General features: G+C 41.5%; 1 protein-coding gene across 2 annotated transcripts in view; it reads left to right on the top strand.

Annotated features, from left to right (window-relative positions):
• IFT172 (intraflagellar transport 172) overlaps positions 1-19,200 on the top strand; it is a 413,076-nt gene that overhangs the window by 245,195 nt on the left and 148,681 nt on the right. For both annotated transcript variants that reach the window (XM_033936511.1, XM_033936510.1), the window contains 6 exons: positions 4,011-4,108; positions 7,930-8,065; positions 10,211-10,327; positions 11,252-11,394; positions 11,569-11,662; positions 19,113-19,177. In XM_033936511.1, coding sequence (XP_033792402.1) covers positions 4,011-4,108; positions 7,930-8,065; positions 10,211-10,327; positions 11,252-11,394; positions 11,569-11,662; positions 19,113-19,177 — 653 coding nt within the window. The remainder of the gene's footprint in view (positions 1-4,010; positions 4,109-7,929; positions 8,066-10,210; positions 10,328-11,251; positions 11,395-11,568; positions 11,663-19,112; positions 19,178-19,200) is intronic.

Here is a 19,200-nt window from a genome sequence, read left to right as displayed (position 1 = left end):
AGTGGATCGATTTTTCACTCCATCAGAAATTACAAAGACTAGGTGACACTTGATGAAGTTACAGGGAAATACTTTTAAAACCAATAGGAGGAAATATTTTTTCATTCAGAGAATAGTTAAGATCTGGAACGCATTGCCAGATAGCGTAGCTGGTTTTAAGAAAGGTTTGGACAATTTCCTGGAGGAAAAGTCCATAGTCTGTTATTGAGAAAGACATGAGGGAAGCCACTGCTTGCTCTGGACCAGTAGCATGGAATGCTGCTACTCCTTTGGTTTTGGCCACGTACTAGTGACCTGGATTGGCCACTGTGAGAACAGGTTACTGGACTTGATGGACTGTTGGTCTGACCCAGTAAGTTTTATTCTTTTGTTCTTTAATTTGTGGCACGGAGGTTCTCAGTGGGGTTGAGATCTGGGCTGTTTCCTGGCCCCATCCAGAAACTCAACCTTGTTCTCTTTGAAGCAGAAGAAGGCATTTTTTTTATCTGTGTGACATAGGGCACCATCCTGTTGAAAAATGAATGGTCAACTGGCACCAAAGATGTCTCTCACTGAGGGCAGAACCTTAGGCAGAAGGACCTCCTTTATGTATTTGTCAGCATTTATCACTCCATCAAGCATCTGCAATCGACCCACAACATCTCTGGCTGACCAACATAGCACACACTGTCACTGCCAGATATGGAGATTTGTGTCTCATCACTCCAGAACACCACCTTCCACTGCTCTGCGGTCCAGCTGGCATGCTCTTTAGCCCAGTTCAAGCATCTACAATGCTGAACTGCATTGAGGAAGGACTTTTTCATGGGAATTCTTGCTCATAGTCCTGCTTTCACTGGTCTCCGATGAACTGTCTGGCCTGACACCAACACCCCTGTTTCGTCCAGTGACTTATTGATGTCAGCGGCAGTTAATTTCCAATTCTGTAGAGCCATTCTCACTATCCTTCTATCAGTTTGAGGTGTTGTAACCTTTTCCGGACCCTTCCAGCCTTGATTTTGATGCTTTGAAGTGCTCTTCAAGTGCTCTTCAAAATGCTTGCAGAATTTTAGTACCATGGCCAGTGACACACCTTGACCAATTTTGACTGCAAACCTCTCAGTAACTGTAGCCTTCTTTTCCTATGGTTATGGATGTTGCTTTTTTTTTAGGTGACCAGTCAAGTCTGTTCTGCAAAATTTAGCATACAACTGTAATTTTAGTGTAATTAGACAATTAATATTCATTTAATTCAATTAAATCACAATTAATGAAAAATAGCCATTCAGAATTTGTCATATGGCACAATGGGCCATTAGACAACACCCACAAGCTGTGACAACATTAGAGCTCAAAATGAAACACATAAACAACCTACTGTAAGTACTCAAAATCTGAGCAATACATATCAAAGAAACATGACTGGTTGCTTACCTTTTTGATGTCAAATCACTAAAAGTCATTTCTAACCACAAAATTAAACCCAGACAAAACAAAATTCTTTTTGGCAACACCATCTAAAAAGATTAATGAAGACTCTATAAATTTAAATGGAATAATATATATCCAATTCTACCTGTTATTAAAATTTTGGAAGTTTATCTAGATTGCAAATTGACCTTTGATTTCCAAACCACTTACCTTGCAAAAAAAATGTTACTTCTTATTATGGAAACTAAGAACAATTAAGTCATATTTTGAGCATTCTTCTTTTAGGATATTAGTCTAATCCCTCATCCTGAGCACATTGGATTATTGTAATATTCTCTATTTATCAATCAGTAAGAAGAATATTAAAAAGCTACAGCTTATGCAAAATACTGCTGTTCGCCTGATATTCGGATTTAAAAAATCTGACTATGTGTCTCAGTATTATCATAGGCTACATTAGCTGCCCATTGAAGCAAGAGTGATTTTCAAATTCGGCTGTCTGTCTTAAAGCTCTGAATGAACTACTACCCAGCTATTTTTTCGACCATTTTGTAAATAGGAAACATTTACATGACTTACGATTGTTTGATTTTCCATCCTTTAGAGGCTGTGTCTATAAACAATTGTTTAGTAAGTGCTTTCGTACTAAGTTGGTATATAGCAGGGGTGCCCACACTTTTTTGACTCGCGAGCTACTTTTAAAATGACCAAGTCAAAATGATCTACCAACAATAAAATTTTAAAAAAACACAACGCACACTGTACGCATAGAATTGTTAATTATCATTCCTATTCCGGGTTTTTTTCAAAGAGGTCAAAGCAGATGACTCTATGCACTGTCACCTCAGTAACAACCATACAAAAATAGACAAATACCCACCCCCCCTCCCTTTTTACTAAACCACAATAGCAGTTTTTAGCGCAGGGAGCTGCGCTGAATGCCCAGCGCTGCTCTCGACGCTCATAGGCTCCCTGCGCTAAAAACCACTATTGCGGTTTAGTAAAAGGGGACCATATTGTAAAATATAGACAGCAAATATAAATTCAGACACATTTTGATCACTAAATTTAAAATAAAATCATTTTTCCTACCTTGTCTGGTGATTTCATGAGTCTCTGGTTGCACTTTCTTCTTCTGACTGTGCATCCAATCTTTCTTTCAGCCTGTTTGCTTCCTCTCCTCCACACCTCATTCCCTCCCCCAACTTTTTCTTCCTCTCTCCCTAACCTTTCTTTCTTTCTCTCTTCATGCCCCCTTTCTTTTTTTCTGTTTCTCTTCTTTCCTTTTGTCTCCCTGCCTGCCCCCTTTCTTTCTTTCTCCCTGCCCTTCCCCAAGCCACTGCCACTGCTGCTGCCATCGGGGAACAGGACCCAAACCGCCACCAATGGATAACAGGCCCCAAAGCCGACGCCGACGCCGCCCCATGCTCTCCCTGCTTTGGGCCGACCAGCATTCCTCTCCCTGACGTCAATTCTGCCGTCGGAGAGGAAGTTTCGCCCAGCCAGGCAATGATTGGCTGGCCCGAACTTCCTCTCCGACGGCAGAATTGAAGTCGGGGAGAGGAAGACTTATCGGCCCAATAGATCGCCAAGGCAAAGTGAGTCCTGGGTGATCGACTCACTTTGCCTTGGCGAGCTACCCGTCGATCGCGATCGACCTATTGGGCACCCCTGGTATATAGGATAAACAACTTGGTAATATTATGTCAACCTCCATCTCCTACCTAGCCTTTAGAAAAAGCCTGAAGACATTTCTTTTTGGCAAATATAATGAATAATTGATTATGATCAACTGTATATGTTCAGTATTTTTATCTTTTGTTAACCGCTCTGAACCGAGAGGTAGTTGCGGTATATAAGTTTTATGTTATTTATTTATTCATTTTTTATAGCCTGTCCTCCCCAGGAGCCCAGAACAGGTTACAAGGATACATACACAAAGTTTTCAGAAATAGAGATACGTACATTACAGAGTCAATAACATTGCTGGATTAAATAAGTAACTGGAGCAACAGTTGAATAAAGTTCTGCGATCTCGAAAAACTCAAAGTTTTTCCACAGGCTTGGCCGCTAGTATACATACAATTATTGGTAGCTGCTACAAACCACAGAAAAGACCATGGTTAGCCATTTTGGGCATCGATAGCTGAAATACTTTGATGCTAAACCAGTTAAAACTAGTTTAGCATTGGTCATTAAAGGCACGGTGAGTTCTGAGCATATGGGCCTAAGGCAGAATTATGAGTGGTATGTTGTTTTAAATAAAATGGTTCTTTGGTTTTGGGGTTTATAACATATGATGTATGATCTGTATATGCAGAATAAATGCACTCTCCACATAGGTAATGTCCTGTCTGAGCCACTGTCTCTTGGTTACATTCTACATTTTTGTGTGACAGAAGTTCACTGATATTCTTATCTCTCTTAAAAACTAACATTGGTAGTTGATTAAAAGCTGAATGACATTGAAGAACTTCCCAGTTTTTATGTTTAGATTGTTAAATCTTCAATGACTGTTCCATTTTAATTCCTTTCCCATTTTATGATTTGATTCTCACCTAATAAGGCAACATAACTCTGTGTTTTACTTCTCCTTTTAGCTGGCTACAAGGTGTATGAAACAAGAGGATGTATCTGTATTATACATCACTCAAGCACAAGAACTGGAGAATCAGGGGAAATATAAGGAAGCTGAGAGGTAAATGTTTGCTATTTCAGAGCATTCCATGGACAGATAAGCACATTTCCAGCAATTAAAGAATGCTGTTTATTTTTCCTCTCACTAGTCTAGATACAAGGGTGTTTCATAATCTCCACAGTATGAATTTAGTCCTGAAAACTGAAAGTCCAAGCTCACCAAGCTATTTTGCAATGCTGAACAGCATGCAAGTTAATCCTTTGGGAATTTTTAGAAATCAGAGACTGACTAGTTTTGGGCTTCATACTGTTTAGTAGTGAGCTTGTGGAGCCACCATTTTGAAAATCATATACTGGCACTGCTTTTTGAAGGAAAATCACCATCTTGTGCCAGTCTATACTTATTTTTACGCATATTATTCTCTGATTCACTGATAGCAGGTTTCTTCTCTTTTAGTATTGATAATCTTATTACAAATAGCAATAGAGATTTAACGACTTGCAGAAAGATTATTTTTCTCCATGCACAAGCAGCACTGATAAGTCCTCACTCATGGGTGATGTCACTGATGGGCAGGGCCAACCTTACCAATTTCAGAGCCCTGTGCAGACCAGTTTAGGGACTCCTCATCAGTGGTCCGGGTATCCACCTGTCTCCGAATCCCTCCCCCCACCTTAAAACATATGTTTCTCTATAGAGGACTCAGGGTAGCAGCAGTAATTCAAATAGGTCAATTGCTGCTGACCTTGGAGCCTGTTCTCTTCTGCTTCCTTCCTCCTTATGATGTAACTTCCTGCTTCAGCAAGGGCAGGATATAGCAGAGAGGAGGCTTAGGGATCGGCAGGAGGCAGCCTGTGTGAACCACTACCATTGACCCTGAACCCTGTATGGAGAAACACACATTTTAATGTGGGTGATGGGAGTCAGAGGCAGAACTGGGTGTGGAAAATACTATTCCACCAATTTTCCCAGAAGCTTTTAAGCAGGCGTATCAGGCATGTGCACCTGTTCCTACCTAGAAACAAAAAAAAGGATGAAAAAAAATTCCACAACACAAAAGTTCCATGAAATAGTGGAACAGAAAACACACTGTACCTAGATGAAAACATGAAAATATTAAAAAGTTTATTAAAAAATCCAAAAGTAGCAAGTTAAGAAGAATAAGAAGTTGACTGTACTTTATTGTAATCAATATGCAATGAAATACAGTCCTTGTTTCAGCAATACTAGCCTTTCTCAAGAGTCCTCAAAAGAAACACAGGATCTAAATTAATAAATCTAAAAGTATGTGTAAACAGATCGACTAGAGTGAAGTGTGTTAGATTGACATGCACTGTACGAGACATAAGATTTTGATAATCTATAATGAAAGGAATACTAGGAATAGGTATCATAGAGCAGAATCTGAAATGTGAAGTGATCGTAGGAATAATGTGAGATAAAGATGATGTGAAATGAAAGATTAATGTAACCATATAACAATATAATAATAATTATAATAGTGAAACTCCAGTGTTAAAAATGAAGAAAACAGGTACATATGAACAATGAACAAGATACAATGGGTGTGAGTTTAGAACCATATTACTGTGAGAACAGAGGAAGAAATATCCTGAAATGCATCAACGATATACAATCTGAGTTTAATAATGAAAAGAATGCATAAAACACTGATTGGTTCCCAGTAAAGCGTGGTATAAGACAAGGATGCATCTTTTCACCCTGGACAGACAGGGAAAACTGCTTGACTACCTGAATAAATGCATGTAAAACCGTTCTGAACTCCCCTGGGAGAACGGTATAGAAAAATGAATAAATTTTTTTAAAAAATATTTGTTTAATCTTTACGGTGAAGCTATTTTAAATTTGGAAGAAGAGAGCATTGGTTTTAAATTAGGCAGTCAAAATATAAAAAACTTTCGTTATGCAGATGACACAACACTCATTGCCAGTAGTAAAGAAGACGTTATATCTACTGAGAGAAGTTAAAGCCGAAAGTCGTAACATAGGATTAGAACTGAATATAAACAAGATTATGAATATGGAAATTAATGAAGATTTTGAGCTTGAAGGTGATAGAACAGAAGTTGTAAAGAGTTTTATTGTTTTGGGTTCTTTGGTAAACGAGAAAGCAAATAGTAGTGAAGAAATACTACTTGCTTCCTTATTTATCCGAAATACAGAATCGTAATTGGTCACTCTATAGTGAAGGCTCTTGATAAGGTATTTAAAGGCAAGGAAAAACCAGTTAAAATGAAGATCATACTGGTCTATGCACTCATTTTCTCAGTGGTCTATTATGGATGCGAAAGCTGGACATTACAGAAACAGAAACAAAGACAGAAAGCTATAAATTAGACTACACATCATTTAGCATATATTAATGTCTTATCACACACTAATCTTTTTGTAAAAGAACCCTTTAGTGACTTAGGGGCACATAATCAAAACATCCAGATGTCCTAATTGACAGGACGCCCAAGTGCCTATAATCAAAACCCTTTTCCTGGACATCTAGCAAGACATTTCTCTCACTGTCCATCTAGAGCTTAATGGGGTGTGCTGGGAAGGGTGTTATGGGCGGCGTTTGGGCGGACTCTGGGCAGGCTTAGACTTAAACATCCTGCAGGGATAATCAAATATTTTGGCAAACGTCCTGGATGGAATTTATATGTTTTGAGTTAGACATGTTATAAAAGGGTATAAGTGTTTAAAAGGTACCCAAAGTGACCAGATAACCACTGCAGAGATAAAGTAAAGACTCACACACACTTCCCCAGTGCTCGCTGACCCCCCTCACACCCCACAAAGATCAGAATACAAAAAGTACATACCTGTTTCCAGAACAACAGCACCTGGTATGGGAAAGCCTATTAGAGCAGCACACAGATGTCTTAAGTAGCCTGGTGGATGGGCCAGTGAGCTATAGAGAGGAGGACCCAGGCCCATAAACCACTCTACCCCCTACATTTATGGTGGAAAGTGTTACCCTACCAAAACCCACACCTTACGGATTCAAAAATGGACATTTTCTCCAACCAATTTTTGAATGTTTTTATCAAAACATCCAAAGTCAGACTTGGATGTTCTATTGAAAATACTTCTCGGTGTCTCCTTCCGCTTAACCAGTTTTTAATCCAGTTCATCACTTTAGCCCATACCAAGGCACTCAGTTTGTTTATCAGTCGCCTATGTAGAACCATGTCAAAGGCTTTGCTAAAATCCAAGTACACTGTATCTAGCACACCTCCAATATCCAACTTGTTTGGTCACCCAGTCAAAGAAATAATCAGATTTGTTTGACAAAACCTGCCTCTTGTAAAACCATGCTGCCTCGGGTTCTGCAGCCTATTTGATTCTAGAAATCTCATTATCCTCTGCTTAAGAAGTATTTCCATTCATTTACTCACTACCAAGGTCATACTAACAGGCCTGAAATTCCCAATCTCCTCTTACTTCTGCTCTTGCCTTTCTCCAGTCCTCTGGGGCCACTCCAGACACTAAAGACGCTTTGAAAAGATGAGACAATAAAGCCGCCAGAAACTCCAGAACCCGATAAAGAGACTGCTGTTTATAAACATAGATTATAGTATATTTGGATCTGTGGACCTAACAGCAGTTGGTCTTACAGAACAGACACAATGATCAGCCAGTGACACTTTCAATAATTGCATTGTATAGTGGCATAAGGAAAGCCTCAACAAATGATTTTCTGTGCAGAGGCAATTTGTGTTGGTCATGATGTTTGAAGTTTGAATATATTTCTCATATTTTTGTTTTTATTGTAACTTACTTTGCTTTATCATTAAAAAGCAAGATGTCAAATAAATTGAGAGCACTGAGCACACCTTGCCCTTTACTTATTTGTGTTGTGTACACAGGTTATATATTACTGTGGATGAACCTGACCTAGCCATCACCATGTTTAAAAAACACAAAATGTATGATGACATGATACGCCTGGTTGCAAAATATCACAAAGATTTACTTAGTGATACTCACCTACACCTGGGAAAGGTAACAGACTGACACTCACTTGGTCACTATTTGTCATAAGCACATTTTGAATATTAGTGAAATGTATGCAGTCCAGGAAGTGATTATTAGCAAGTACTAGAATGTTGTACTAGAATGTTGCATTTAGAAAGTGCATTGATAAAAGTGGGATTGGGTTCTAATGCTAGGTTCATAGAGTGAGCAGCAACAGGAAGGTCCATTAATAAGGATTTGTTCCTGTTGTAAGGATGGTCCCCTTGTTGTACCCAGCTATAAGGTAGGGATCCTCACAATTTACTTCTTTAGGTAGGCCTTGAGCAGGGACCAGACATTTGCTGGCAGGCCAGAGCAAGTATTCTTTTTAATAATGCCAGACCACACAGAAGGCTGTAGTAAACAAAACTTCAACTTTATTCCATCTCTCTAGAACCAGAGAAAGGTGCTTCTTAAACAGCATGTTGCAGAACAAAAACAACAAACTATTTTCATATTCCAGTTTATTAAAGGTGCTATGTTGCTTTAATATCTCCTAATTGTGAGATCCCCCGTGCTAGTAGGAACCTGATCTATTGGGGGAGGTAGACATTCTCCCACCCAAGGCAGGAGCTTAAGAAACCTCTGATGATATCACTCTGAATCCAACATTCAGAGAGATCCAAACCCTGCCCGGGTAGGGTTACCAGACGTCCGGATTTTCCTAGACATTTTTTAAAGGACATGTCTGGACGGCTTTTGAAAACCCAGCACTTTGTCCAGGTTTTGAAAAGCTTCCACCTAGGGAGCGCGTCGTGAAGGCATCTGTGCATGTGTGGATGCAACGCAGTGACATCATGTGCATGCGTACATGCATGTGACATCGTTGCATTGCATCCGCGCTTGCACAGATGTCCTCCTGACGCGGTCCCAAGGATGAAAACATGTTGAGGGGGGTGGGGCTGGGGGGCTTGACATGGGCGTAACAGGGCAGGGCTGAGTGGGCCTGGGGGTGGAGCTATGGGCCTGGATTTTACGGGAGTAAAATCTGGTAACCTATGCCTGGGGTCTCATGCACTGCACATTTCTAGAAGTTGCTGGAAACTCAAAGGCTGGGTTTCCAACTGCCTTTTTGCAAGATGTTTATGTAAGGTTTGAGGGGATATGTGAGGCACCCTTACAAACGCCAGGTCCTGGGTTCAATGCCTTCACAGAAGTTGCTAGCCATGCTAGGCTGACAGTTTACTGTTCAGTAACTGTACATATCAAGTTTCATGAACCTGTACTAACAGGCAGCAACTCCAATCCAGAGTTGCTGGTATCCAGTTCACATTGTACTAACTACCTTTAACACATAGGCAGGCCTACAATAGAGACTACTAATGTACTTTTCCTAGACTGGGGAGATTCCTGTACCCAATCTCATATCATCTGGTACATGAATTTACCACCAGGCTACACTGTGGTGGTACAATAGGATATATTGGGCCCAATATGCAAAGAGTTGTAAGCAGGCAGGAGCTTAAGCCACACTTAGCCAGCAGCTGCCTGCTGATATTCAGTGGCCTTTAGTTGAACATTGGTACTAACCAACCATGTTGAAAGTGAACAGGAGAAAGGGGCATTATGGTGGCAGTAATGGAGGAACTGGGAGTTATGCAGGTGCAGGCAATATTTAGTTCCGGTAGTCCTAACTTTGCTCTGGTAGCTATGTAAGTGCTGGCATTGAATACTGGCTGGCAGCCGCATAACTTCTGGGTATTCAGCCAGGTTCCACATAAGCAACTAAATATTATTCAGTCCCTGTGGCAAAAAACAGTCTGGTCAGCCCTGAATATTTGATGCTGGTGGCTGGACATGGCCTGGCATTGAATATTGGGGCATAATTCTGCTCACAATGGTCAGTGTATAAAAAAAGAAAAAAACATTGCCGCCAGCTGAATATTGACTGGATTGTATTCAGGATCTATAAGCTGTATGAGTCATTACACTGAACAGTGATAGCCTGTTTTAGCAGCAGAGGCCAATTATATATGGGACCTCAGTGTCAAAATAGCATGTGTCCTGCAGGAAGACTAGTCAGATGCTATGCTTAGAGCGTTGGGCAAGATTGGGCAAGATGCCTTCCATATATAAAATAATTCTGGTGCATATTTATTTAATTCATTCATTTGTTTATATATGATGTTTCAGGAGCTGGAGGCTGAAGGACGGTTGCGAGAAGCAGAATATCACTACCTTGAAGCCAAAGAATGGAAAGCAACAGTGAACATGTATCGTGTGACTGATATGTGGGAAGAAGCCTACAGGGTAAGGAGGAGTGGTTTATCTGCATGCAAAGAAACTGACAAACAGGCATTCCTGTCAGCTCTGTACTTAATTCTAATATATAGGGCAATAGGTGTGTCATTCTAGACAAGCGGGTTATTTACCCTTGGCCACAAGCCATATACAGAAGGAATCCACTCCAGATTTTTTCTCTGATCCTGCTACTTCACTGGGAGCAATACTGAGTATTGCTGTTCATTTTTCCATATGTTGGAAGTAGAGAAGTAGCCTAATGGTTACCACAGTGGCCTGAGAACCAGGGGACCTGGATTCGATTTCCACTGCAGTTCCTTGTGACTTTGGGCATGTCACAAGGAGCTGCAGTGGAAATTGAACCCAAGTCCCTTGACTTGGGGCATGTCACATAACACTTCATTGCCCCAGGTACAAAATAAGTACCTATATATACTGTAATATGTAAACCGCTTTGATTGTAACTTCAGAAAGGTAGTATATCAAATCCCAGTCCCTTTCCCTTTCTCAATTTATTTATTTATTTATTTTTAATTCTTTATTCATTTTAAATCATAAACAAGTGTACAATAATATATCCATTAAAATTTCAATATAACACTTGAAATTCTTGAACATATCATCTAAAACAAAAATATATATCCCCACCCCCCACCCTACTTAAATTAACCAAAATTCTTGAATCATTTTAAAACAGACAATAAATGTACAGAAATAGATCCATTATAATTTCAATACAACATCTGAAAATCTTTACCAAGTCATCTGAAACAAATAATAGTAATTCCCTCCCTCCCACCCTTCTTAAAGTAATTAAAACAAACTTCCAATATCAAATATACCACCCCCACCCCCCAGTGTATAAATATAATTTCCCTTTCTAAATGTAAAGGACTTTTGAGACAGAGGTATTAATTTTCTCATTTTTGACAGGTGGCTAAAGCCCATGGTGGCACAAATGCCCACAAACATGTTGCTTACCTGTGGGCAAAAAGCTTAGGAGGAGAAGCTGCTGTAAAACTTCTTAATAAGTTTGGTCTCCTGGAAACAGCAATTGACTATGCGGCTGATAACTGGTGAGTAAACAAGAGGATCTCTTCAGAATTTGTATGATAATGTTTGAAATATAGCAAATTAGGATTAGAAGTTGCTAGAACCATTCCAGAGATTACAGATATGGTAACTAATGTGTGTTGGAATGCAATATAATCAACTGTCTTTAATAATGATAATTTTTTCATCACATTCAGCTCCTTTGACTTTGCTTTTGAGCTGGCCCGGTTGTCACTGAAACAGAAGATGCCAGAGATCCACCTTAAGTATGCTATATTCCTGGAAGATGAGGTAAACTGTCTTTTCTGCAAGTGTCATGGTTTTTCATCCAAGCATGCTTTATGCATTTTACTCACTTTTACTATCTTGATTTTGGTACACTTTGTTAAACCATAAGTTTTTTCTTGCCCTAAGAAGTAAGATGCAATCTATGATGCCATTGATGGGAGACTGCCAGATGCTATTTTCCAGAAACAGTTGAAAACCTTAGAATACTCTTTCCTAGAGTATACACAGCATTCCACAGAACAGGCCTCTTCACCTTTTCTTCATCTGTGTTTTAGTGTGTTATCACATTTTATTTTTTCTTATATCCTTTGAGCACCTGCTGCAAATCATTTGACAGTTTTATTCCTTTTTTGATGTACCACACATCCCTGAACTTTTTTCTTGCCTCACTCAGCAATATTAGTGGCACAGAAAAGAGCCAACAGCTTCAAGAAGTGTCCTGAATGCGATTACAAGATGTCCAGAAGTAGCTTCCCTACTGATTGCATGAGGCACCTCAGCATGGAACATGATGTCCCTGTATGTAGCACCTGTCAATAATGTCTGTTATTCCAGGACAAGCAGACAGTATATTCTCACATGTGGGTGATGTCATCCACGGAGCCCCGATGTGGACAGCTGATGAGAAATTTTGCTTGAAGAACTTCAGTAAGTTTGTGACTACCGCATCATGCATGCGCGAATGCCTTCCCACCAGATGTAGGGCACGTGTCTCCTCAGCTTCTCGTCAGTTCTAGTTTTTCTGTGGAGCTGAGGAGCCATCTCTTCAAAGTTCTGCGTGAGTAAATTCAGTTTTTTTGAATTTCAGCTGCGGCTCGTGTTCTTTTTTTGCGTACGGGTCACTGTGCGCGTGTTTCTTTTCTCTGAAAAAAAATGCAGAGAGATTTATTTTTGCGTTTTGACGGCAGAGCCTGTTCTACGGCCTCAGCCTGCGAGCTTTGATTTGGCTGAGGCCGTTTTTCCATCCATGTCCTGTCCAGTCACTGGATTTAAAAAGTGTAGCCTATATCAGTGCGCAATATCAGTATCAATAACAGACCCCCATAATTGGTGCATACAGTGTCTGGGACCAGACCACTGTCAGGAGTCATGCGTGCACTGTGCTACACTTCAGAAAAGATCTCTCAAAAAGCATTGGGTTCAGCAAGAAAAAATCTTCGTTGTCATGGATCTAACTTCAGACAAGCCATCGACCCTCACCTCGATCAAGCCTACTTCGTTGACAAAGTCATCGTCCTCGGGGAAAGCATCAAAGATAGCGACATTGCCGAACAGATCGATGTCCAAGTTGATGTCACCAGTCCAAGGTAAGCTAGTTAAGAAGCCACCAGCTTCCCAGACGGAGTCTTAGGCCATTCAAACAGCAAGTCTAGTTGTGCCGGCCACTCAAAGACCTCCCATATGGCATGCCTCCAAATCAAGAGAAGCATCATCATCGAGGTCTTCCTCCCTGGAACACACTGCCACACCGATGATACCAGCTTCTCCATTGGTATCGGTGCCTGCTTTTAAACATATGCTTGAAGCTATCTTGCACAAGGAGTTTGGTAACATGTTTGCCAAGTTAGCTCTGACATTGACACCACTACTTGCAGTCCAGCCTGAGCATTGCTTTGCAGAGTTGGAGGATGTCAAACCATCGAGGGTGTCTCGAGATCATTCCTCCTCCTTGAATAATAGCTCACACCATCGATCCTGGTCACCGAGGTCTCGGACCCCAGGTAAACTTCCTGCTCCTCCATCAAAGCAGTATTGTTCTTCGGGGCATGTTTCGGTGTCATCTTGACATTCATTGTCGAGGCAGGATCAGGATCCCTCTAAACATTGCTCTGTGAGACAGCACCAGGATCCTTCTTACTACGGCTCTTCGAGGCACAGATCATCCTCGCCAAAACAGCATTTGTCGAGGCATAGCTCCTCTCCCAAGGACCGCTCTTCAAGACTGAAGTCACCCTCTTGTGAACATCGAGCCTTGACGTATCGTTCACCATCGCCTCGACGTTCCTCAAGGTCAAAGACTCCATTATCGAGGCATCATTCAGCAGAGCCTCATTACCAGCTGGAACATGGATCCCATATTTCGAAACTTTGTCAAAAGGTGTCGGCTCTCTCGTCAATCTCAGCGAGACACATGATGATTCTCCTGGGTCACATGGCCTCTACAGTTCATATGACCCATTTTGCCAGACTTCACCTATGCATTCCTCAGTAGACCCTGGCTTCTCAGTGGTTACTGTCTGTCGATCCGCTCTCTCAGCACATTGCAGTAACATGCTCTCTATGGCAATCTCTTCAATGGTGGATGCTCTCATTCAGTCTATCCAGAGGGTTGCTGTTCCAAACACCCCCTTCATCAGAAGGTTCTCACAACAGACTCATCAACACGCTTGGGGGGTTCATCTAGATCAGTGGTTCCCAAACCTGTCCTGGGGGACCCCCCAGCCAGTCAGGTTTTCAAGATATACCTATTGAATATGCATGAGAGAGATTTGCATATAATGGAAGTGACAGGTATGCAAATATCTCTCATGCATATTCATTAGGGATATCTTGAAAAGCTGACTGGCTGGGGGGTCCCCCCAGGACAGGTTTGGAACCATTGATCTAGATGGTCTCCATACCCAAGGGCATTGGTCCGCTACAGATCGTCAAAATCATATCAATCTGTTGGAACTCAAAGCGATCTTCAATGCTCTCAAAGCTTTTCAGCATCTTCTTCACGATTAAGTAGTACTCTTTCGTACAGACAATCAAATAGCCATGTATTACGTGAACAAGCAGGGAGGAACAGGATCTCCAGCTCTGTGTAAGGAAGCTCAGAAGGTTTGGAATTGGGCAATTCTTCACATTTTTCTCAAAGCTGTCTACATTCATGGGATGGAAAATTCTCTGGCGGACAAATTGAGTCATTTCCTGCAACCTCATGAAAAGACACTTAATTCTCTGTCTCTCCATCACATTTTCTCCCAGTGTGGGACTCCCCAAGTAGACATGTTTGCATCCCCCCACTACAACAAACTGCCTCAGTTCTGTTCCAGAATCTACTCTCCACATCATCTTGAAGCAGATGCTTTTCTCCTGGAATGAACGGACAAATTCCTGTATGCCTTTCCTCCATTCCCTCTCATTCTCAAGACACTTGTCAAACTCAAACAAGAACATGCCACCATGATTCTAATAGCTCCTCGGTGGCCCTGACAAACTTGGTTTTCCCTTCTACTTCAACTCAACAGGAGGGAACTGCTACTTCTACCAGTTTTTCCCTCTCTGCTTACAAAGAATCACGGTTCTCTTCTTCATCCTAACCTGCAGTCTCTACCCGTGACAGCTTGGTACCTCTCGACATGATTTCAAACCTGCAGTTTTCTCAATCTGTCAGAGACATTTTAGATGCTTCCAGAAAACCTGCCACCAGGCAGTGTTACAAACAGAAGTGGACTAGGTTTTCTGCTTGGTGTGATCTTCATCACAGGGATCCTCAGTCTACCTCCTTGTCTTCGGTTCTGGATTACCTATTTCATTTATCTCAATCTGGACTCAAGTCCATCTCCATTAGAGTTCATCTCAGTGCAATTGCTGATTTTCTTCAGCCACTAGAGGGGAAACCTCTCTCTGCTCATCCTGTGGTTTCTAGATTTACAAAAGGACTTTTTAATGTCAAACCACCTCTAAAACCACCTCCAGTAGTCTGGGATCTCAATTTTGTTCTTGCTAAATTGATGAAGCTTCCATTTGAACCAATGTCGATGGCTCATCTCAAATATCTCACTTGGAAAGTAGTGTTTCTCATTGCTCTCATGTCTGCTTGCAGAGTTAGTGAGCTACAAGCTTTGGTAGTGAATCCTCCTTTCACAGTATTTCATCATGACAAGGTGGTACTCCACACATCCAAAATTCTTACCGAAGGTTGTTACAGAATTTCATCTCCATCAACCAATTGTACTTCCAGTGTTTTTCCCAAGCCTCATTCTCTTCTTGAAGAATCAGCTCTGCATACTCTGGACTGCAAACGTGCTTTAGCCTTCTATTTGCAAAGGACTAAATCAAATAGATCTTCTCCACAACTTTTTGTCTCCTTTGATCCAAACAAGTTGGGTCATCCAGTTTCCAAGAGATCAATCTCCAATTGGCCGGCTGTTTGTATCTCGTTTTGCTATGCTCAGGCTGGTCTGCAACTAGAAGATCTAGTCACAGCCCACAAAATTAGAGCTATGGCAGCTTCTCATTTTGAGGAAATCTGCAAAGCTGCCACTTGGTCCTCGGTTCATACATTCACCTCACATTACTGTCTGGATTCATTTTCCAGACAGGATGGCCACTTTGGCCAAACAGTATTACAACAGTTATTCTCTTAAATCGCCAACACTCCCACCATCCCATTCTGGTTAGCTTGGAGGTCACCCACATGTGAGAATAGGCTACCTGCCTATCCTGGGATAAAGCACAGTTACTTAATGTAACAGGTGTTATCTAGGGACATCAGGCAGATATTCTCACAAACCATCCACCTCCCCTGGTTGGCTTCTTAGCTAGCTACCTGAACTGAGGAGACATGCTCCCTACGGCAGTTGCGAACTTTCTGAAGTTCTTCAAGCAAGATTACTTGTCAGCTGTCCACATCGGAGCTCCGTGGATGACGTCACCCACATGTGAGAATATCTGCCTGCTATCCCTGAATAACACCTGTTATGGTAAGTAACTGTACTTTCCAGTACAATAGGTGAGTCATTTTAGACCTGTGGGTTATCTCCCAATGGCTGCGAGCCATCTGCAGAAGGAATCCATTCCGGATTTCTTCTCTGACTTTCCTCTATTTACTGGGAGCTCTACCGCCACCTGTAGTTTTTCCCTTCTGCACATGAGCCTGAAGGAGTGTTTCTGTTCTGTTCTCCCATTTTTCTTATTTTCTTTGGTGTTTTTTGACCCTTTTGGGGGTTTTCTTTGTGCTGGGAGCATTTTCTTCAGCTCTGCTTGTTTAGAGAAGAAGCAGACTCTGGTTTGCAGCTGACAGGCTGATCCCTGGTGGTACCTGTTGGTTAGCCTGCATTTGCGTCTTTGGAGTGCGGAGCCATCCACGTTTTTTCCTCTCTTACTGTTTAGCAGGGGTTTGAGCACAGACTGTTGGGTGCCCTTAGGGAAGCTCAGTGGTGTCCAGTGGTGAGTTTTTATCCTCCACCCTTCCCTTAGCACGTCTGTCGGTCTGCGGCGGTGGAGGTACAGTCAGGCATCATATCTGACTGGCAGCCCAAAGATCAGCGTCTAAGAGGCATTCTTAGCATGAGGCAGTGATTCTGTGATTCCACCTACTGTAAGAGAGCTGAGGAAGGTTTCGGCATAGTTCCATCAGGTCACAGTGAGTAAGGCTATCACAGCCTGTGAGATGAATCTGGGTGTGGAGGTCTGAATTTCAAGGTTTTAAAGGTTTCTGCATGTCCCCCTGTGTTCTCCCACCTGAAAAATCCTGAAATTGCCGTTTTAAACTTTGCTGACTGTTTGACGCAAATTTCACATTGGGGTGATATTATCTGAAGGAGCCCAGTGCAATACAAATGCTGCCTAGCACGCAAAGCTTTAGAATACTTCTGGCAGCATCCCAACACATTTGTGCAGGTGTCTTCCTACCCAGTGTGCAAGCACAGGTATCTCAGTCTCCTTTTCCACGGAGCTAGAACACATTTTTGCAGTTTCTCTTCAGCCCTTATTTCCTTCAATTTTTGAGTGCCTTCTCATGAAGGTTTAACGCTTATTTTGTTTTCCTCAGTATTTCACTTGTTTTGCCTTACTTATTGTTTTCTTTGGTTGTTTTTTGGTCTTTCAGGTTTTCTTTATTTTTTCATGGTTCATTAAGCCCATTTAAGGCTTGACCACCAGCCTTAATTTTGGTTTCATTCCTTTTTCTGACCTTCAAAATCGAGGAATTTAGTTTGACAATATTGTTTTCTTGATGTCTAAGATGACCCCTATTGGCTTCAAAAAATGAACCTAATATAATCAGGTGGTTACTGCCATGGACCTGCACAATTGCTGTATCAGGTGCTTTGAGTTTAACCACCAGCCTGATTCTTCTTCCTCTCTGTTTAAAAATGCAGTTTTGAGAACACAAAGGGCACATCAAGTTCAGCAGGAAAAACTTTATAGCTCCTTGAATGCCAGTCTATCAACATCAGTACTGGAGACTTCAACCTCGATGGCTGCTCAGACTACTTCTACCACTGGGAATCTTTGGTATCAAGGGACCCTAATCCTGTGTGTCAAGGGAAGCCTAAGAAGCATCGGCATCAAAGCAAGGTGCTGGGGCATTGGAATTGCTGCTTTCCAAGAAGCATCAACACTGGGAAGATTGCTTCCCCTTATTACGGGCAGTCAGGTTCCCACATCCATTATGACATGACTAATCTCAAGGCTGTCTCTGATCCGGCTCCCCAGCCTTTGGTGATGTTTCCTGTTGATGAGCGGTATCGAGCTATGCTCAAGGAGGTGCTGGTGCAGATATTCTAGTTGCACTCCACTCATGCATCAATGACATTTGCACCAGCTACAGCTCAGCCTCCGCTTCTTCCTGAGACTTAGGCTGTACGTGTGGAGAAGTCTTCAGTGCTGACACCTCGATGGGTGTTGATGTCGACCCATGCAGCACCTCCCTTGACACTGAGAGGGAAGCATCCTTAGAGTCAGATAGTAGGACTGTACCTCGGTGCCCTCTGGGGCATGAACATGGTACCTCAGAACTGAGGCAGGCACAGACTCACTTGAACCATTCTGAGTACTTAGAGGCCTTATGGTCAGTGTGGGATGTTACAGCATGATCAAAGGGAACATTTTAAGGCTTTACCCAGTTTCTGGAAAAAATATCTGCAGGCTGCTATTGATGATGTAATCCCAATTACATGGATTGTTTTCCTGTTTATTGAGAGGGATAAATTTTTCTGTGTGCATACTTTGTGTGTATTTTTGCTTTGAAAATTCAGCATATTTTCCAGCTTAAAAATTTCTCTAGAAAAGTTATACATTTACATCTGCTGTTTAATATGCCACAATTTTTCTGGGTTAATAGATAGTCAAATTCTCAGAAGTATGCATGTACGTGAAAACCCAGTCCCTGAGAATGTCTCTGCTCTATTGTACGTAAATGTGCAAGCTATATTTATATTCTTCCTGGAGGAAAAGTCCATAGTCTGTTATTGAAAAAGATATGGGGCAAGCCACTGCTTGCCCTGGATCAGTAGCATGGAATGTTGCTACTCTTTCAGTTTTGGCCAGGTACTAATAACCTGAATTGGCCACTGTGAGAATGGGCTACTGGGCTATTCTTATGTTCTTATATTCTTTCACCTGCAGATTGGATAGCTGTTTTCAAAAAGCCCATTTCTTAGTATAAAACACTTCTTTACCCTTAACTCCCTTAAGAGAATTTACTGAATTAAAGAGCTCTGTGTGTTCTTTCTTGTAATAGGGTAAATTTCCAGAAGCTGAAACAGAATTCATTAAGGCTGGCAAACCCAAAGAAGCTGTCCTCATGTAAGTGCTGGCTTATTAACTTT

Source organism: Geotrypetes seraphini, chromosome 3 (genome assembly GCF_902459505.1).
Source record: "Geotrypetes seraphini chromosome 3, aGeoSer1.1, whole genome shotgun sequence".
NCBI lineage: Eukaryota > Metazoa > Chordata > Amphibia > Gymnophiona > Dermophiidae > Geotrypetes > Geotrypetes seraphini.
Note: the sequence above shows the minus strand (reverse complement) of the source record. Positions and strands in the feature narration are given on the sequence as shown.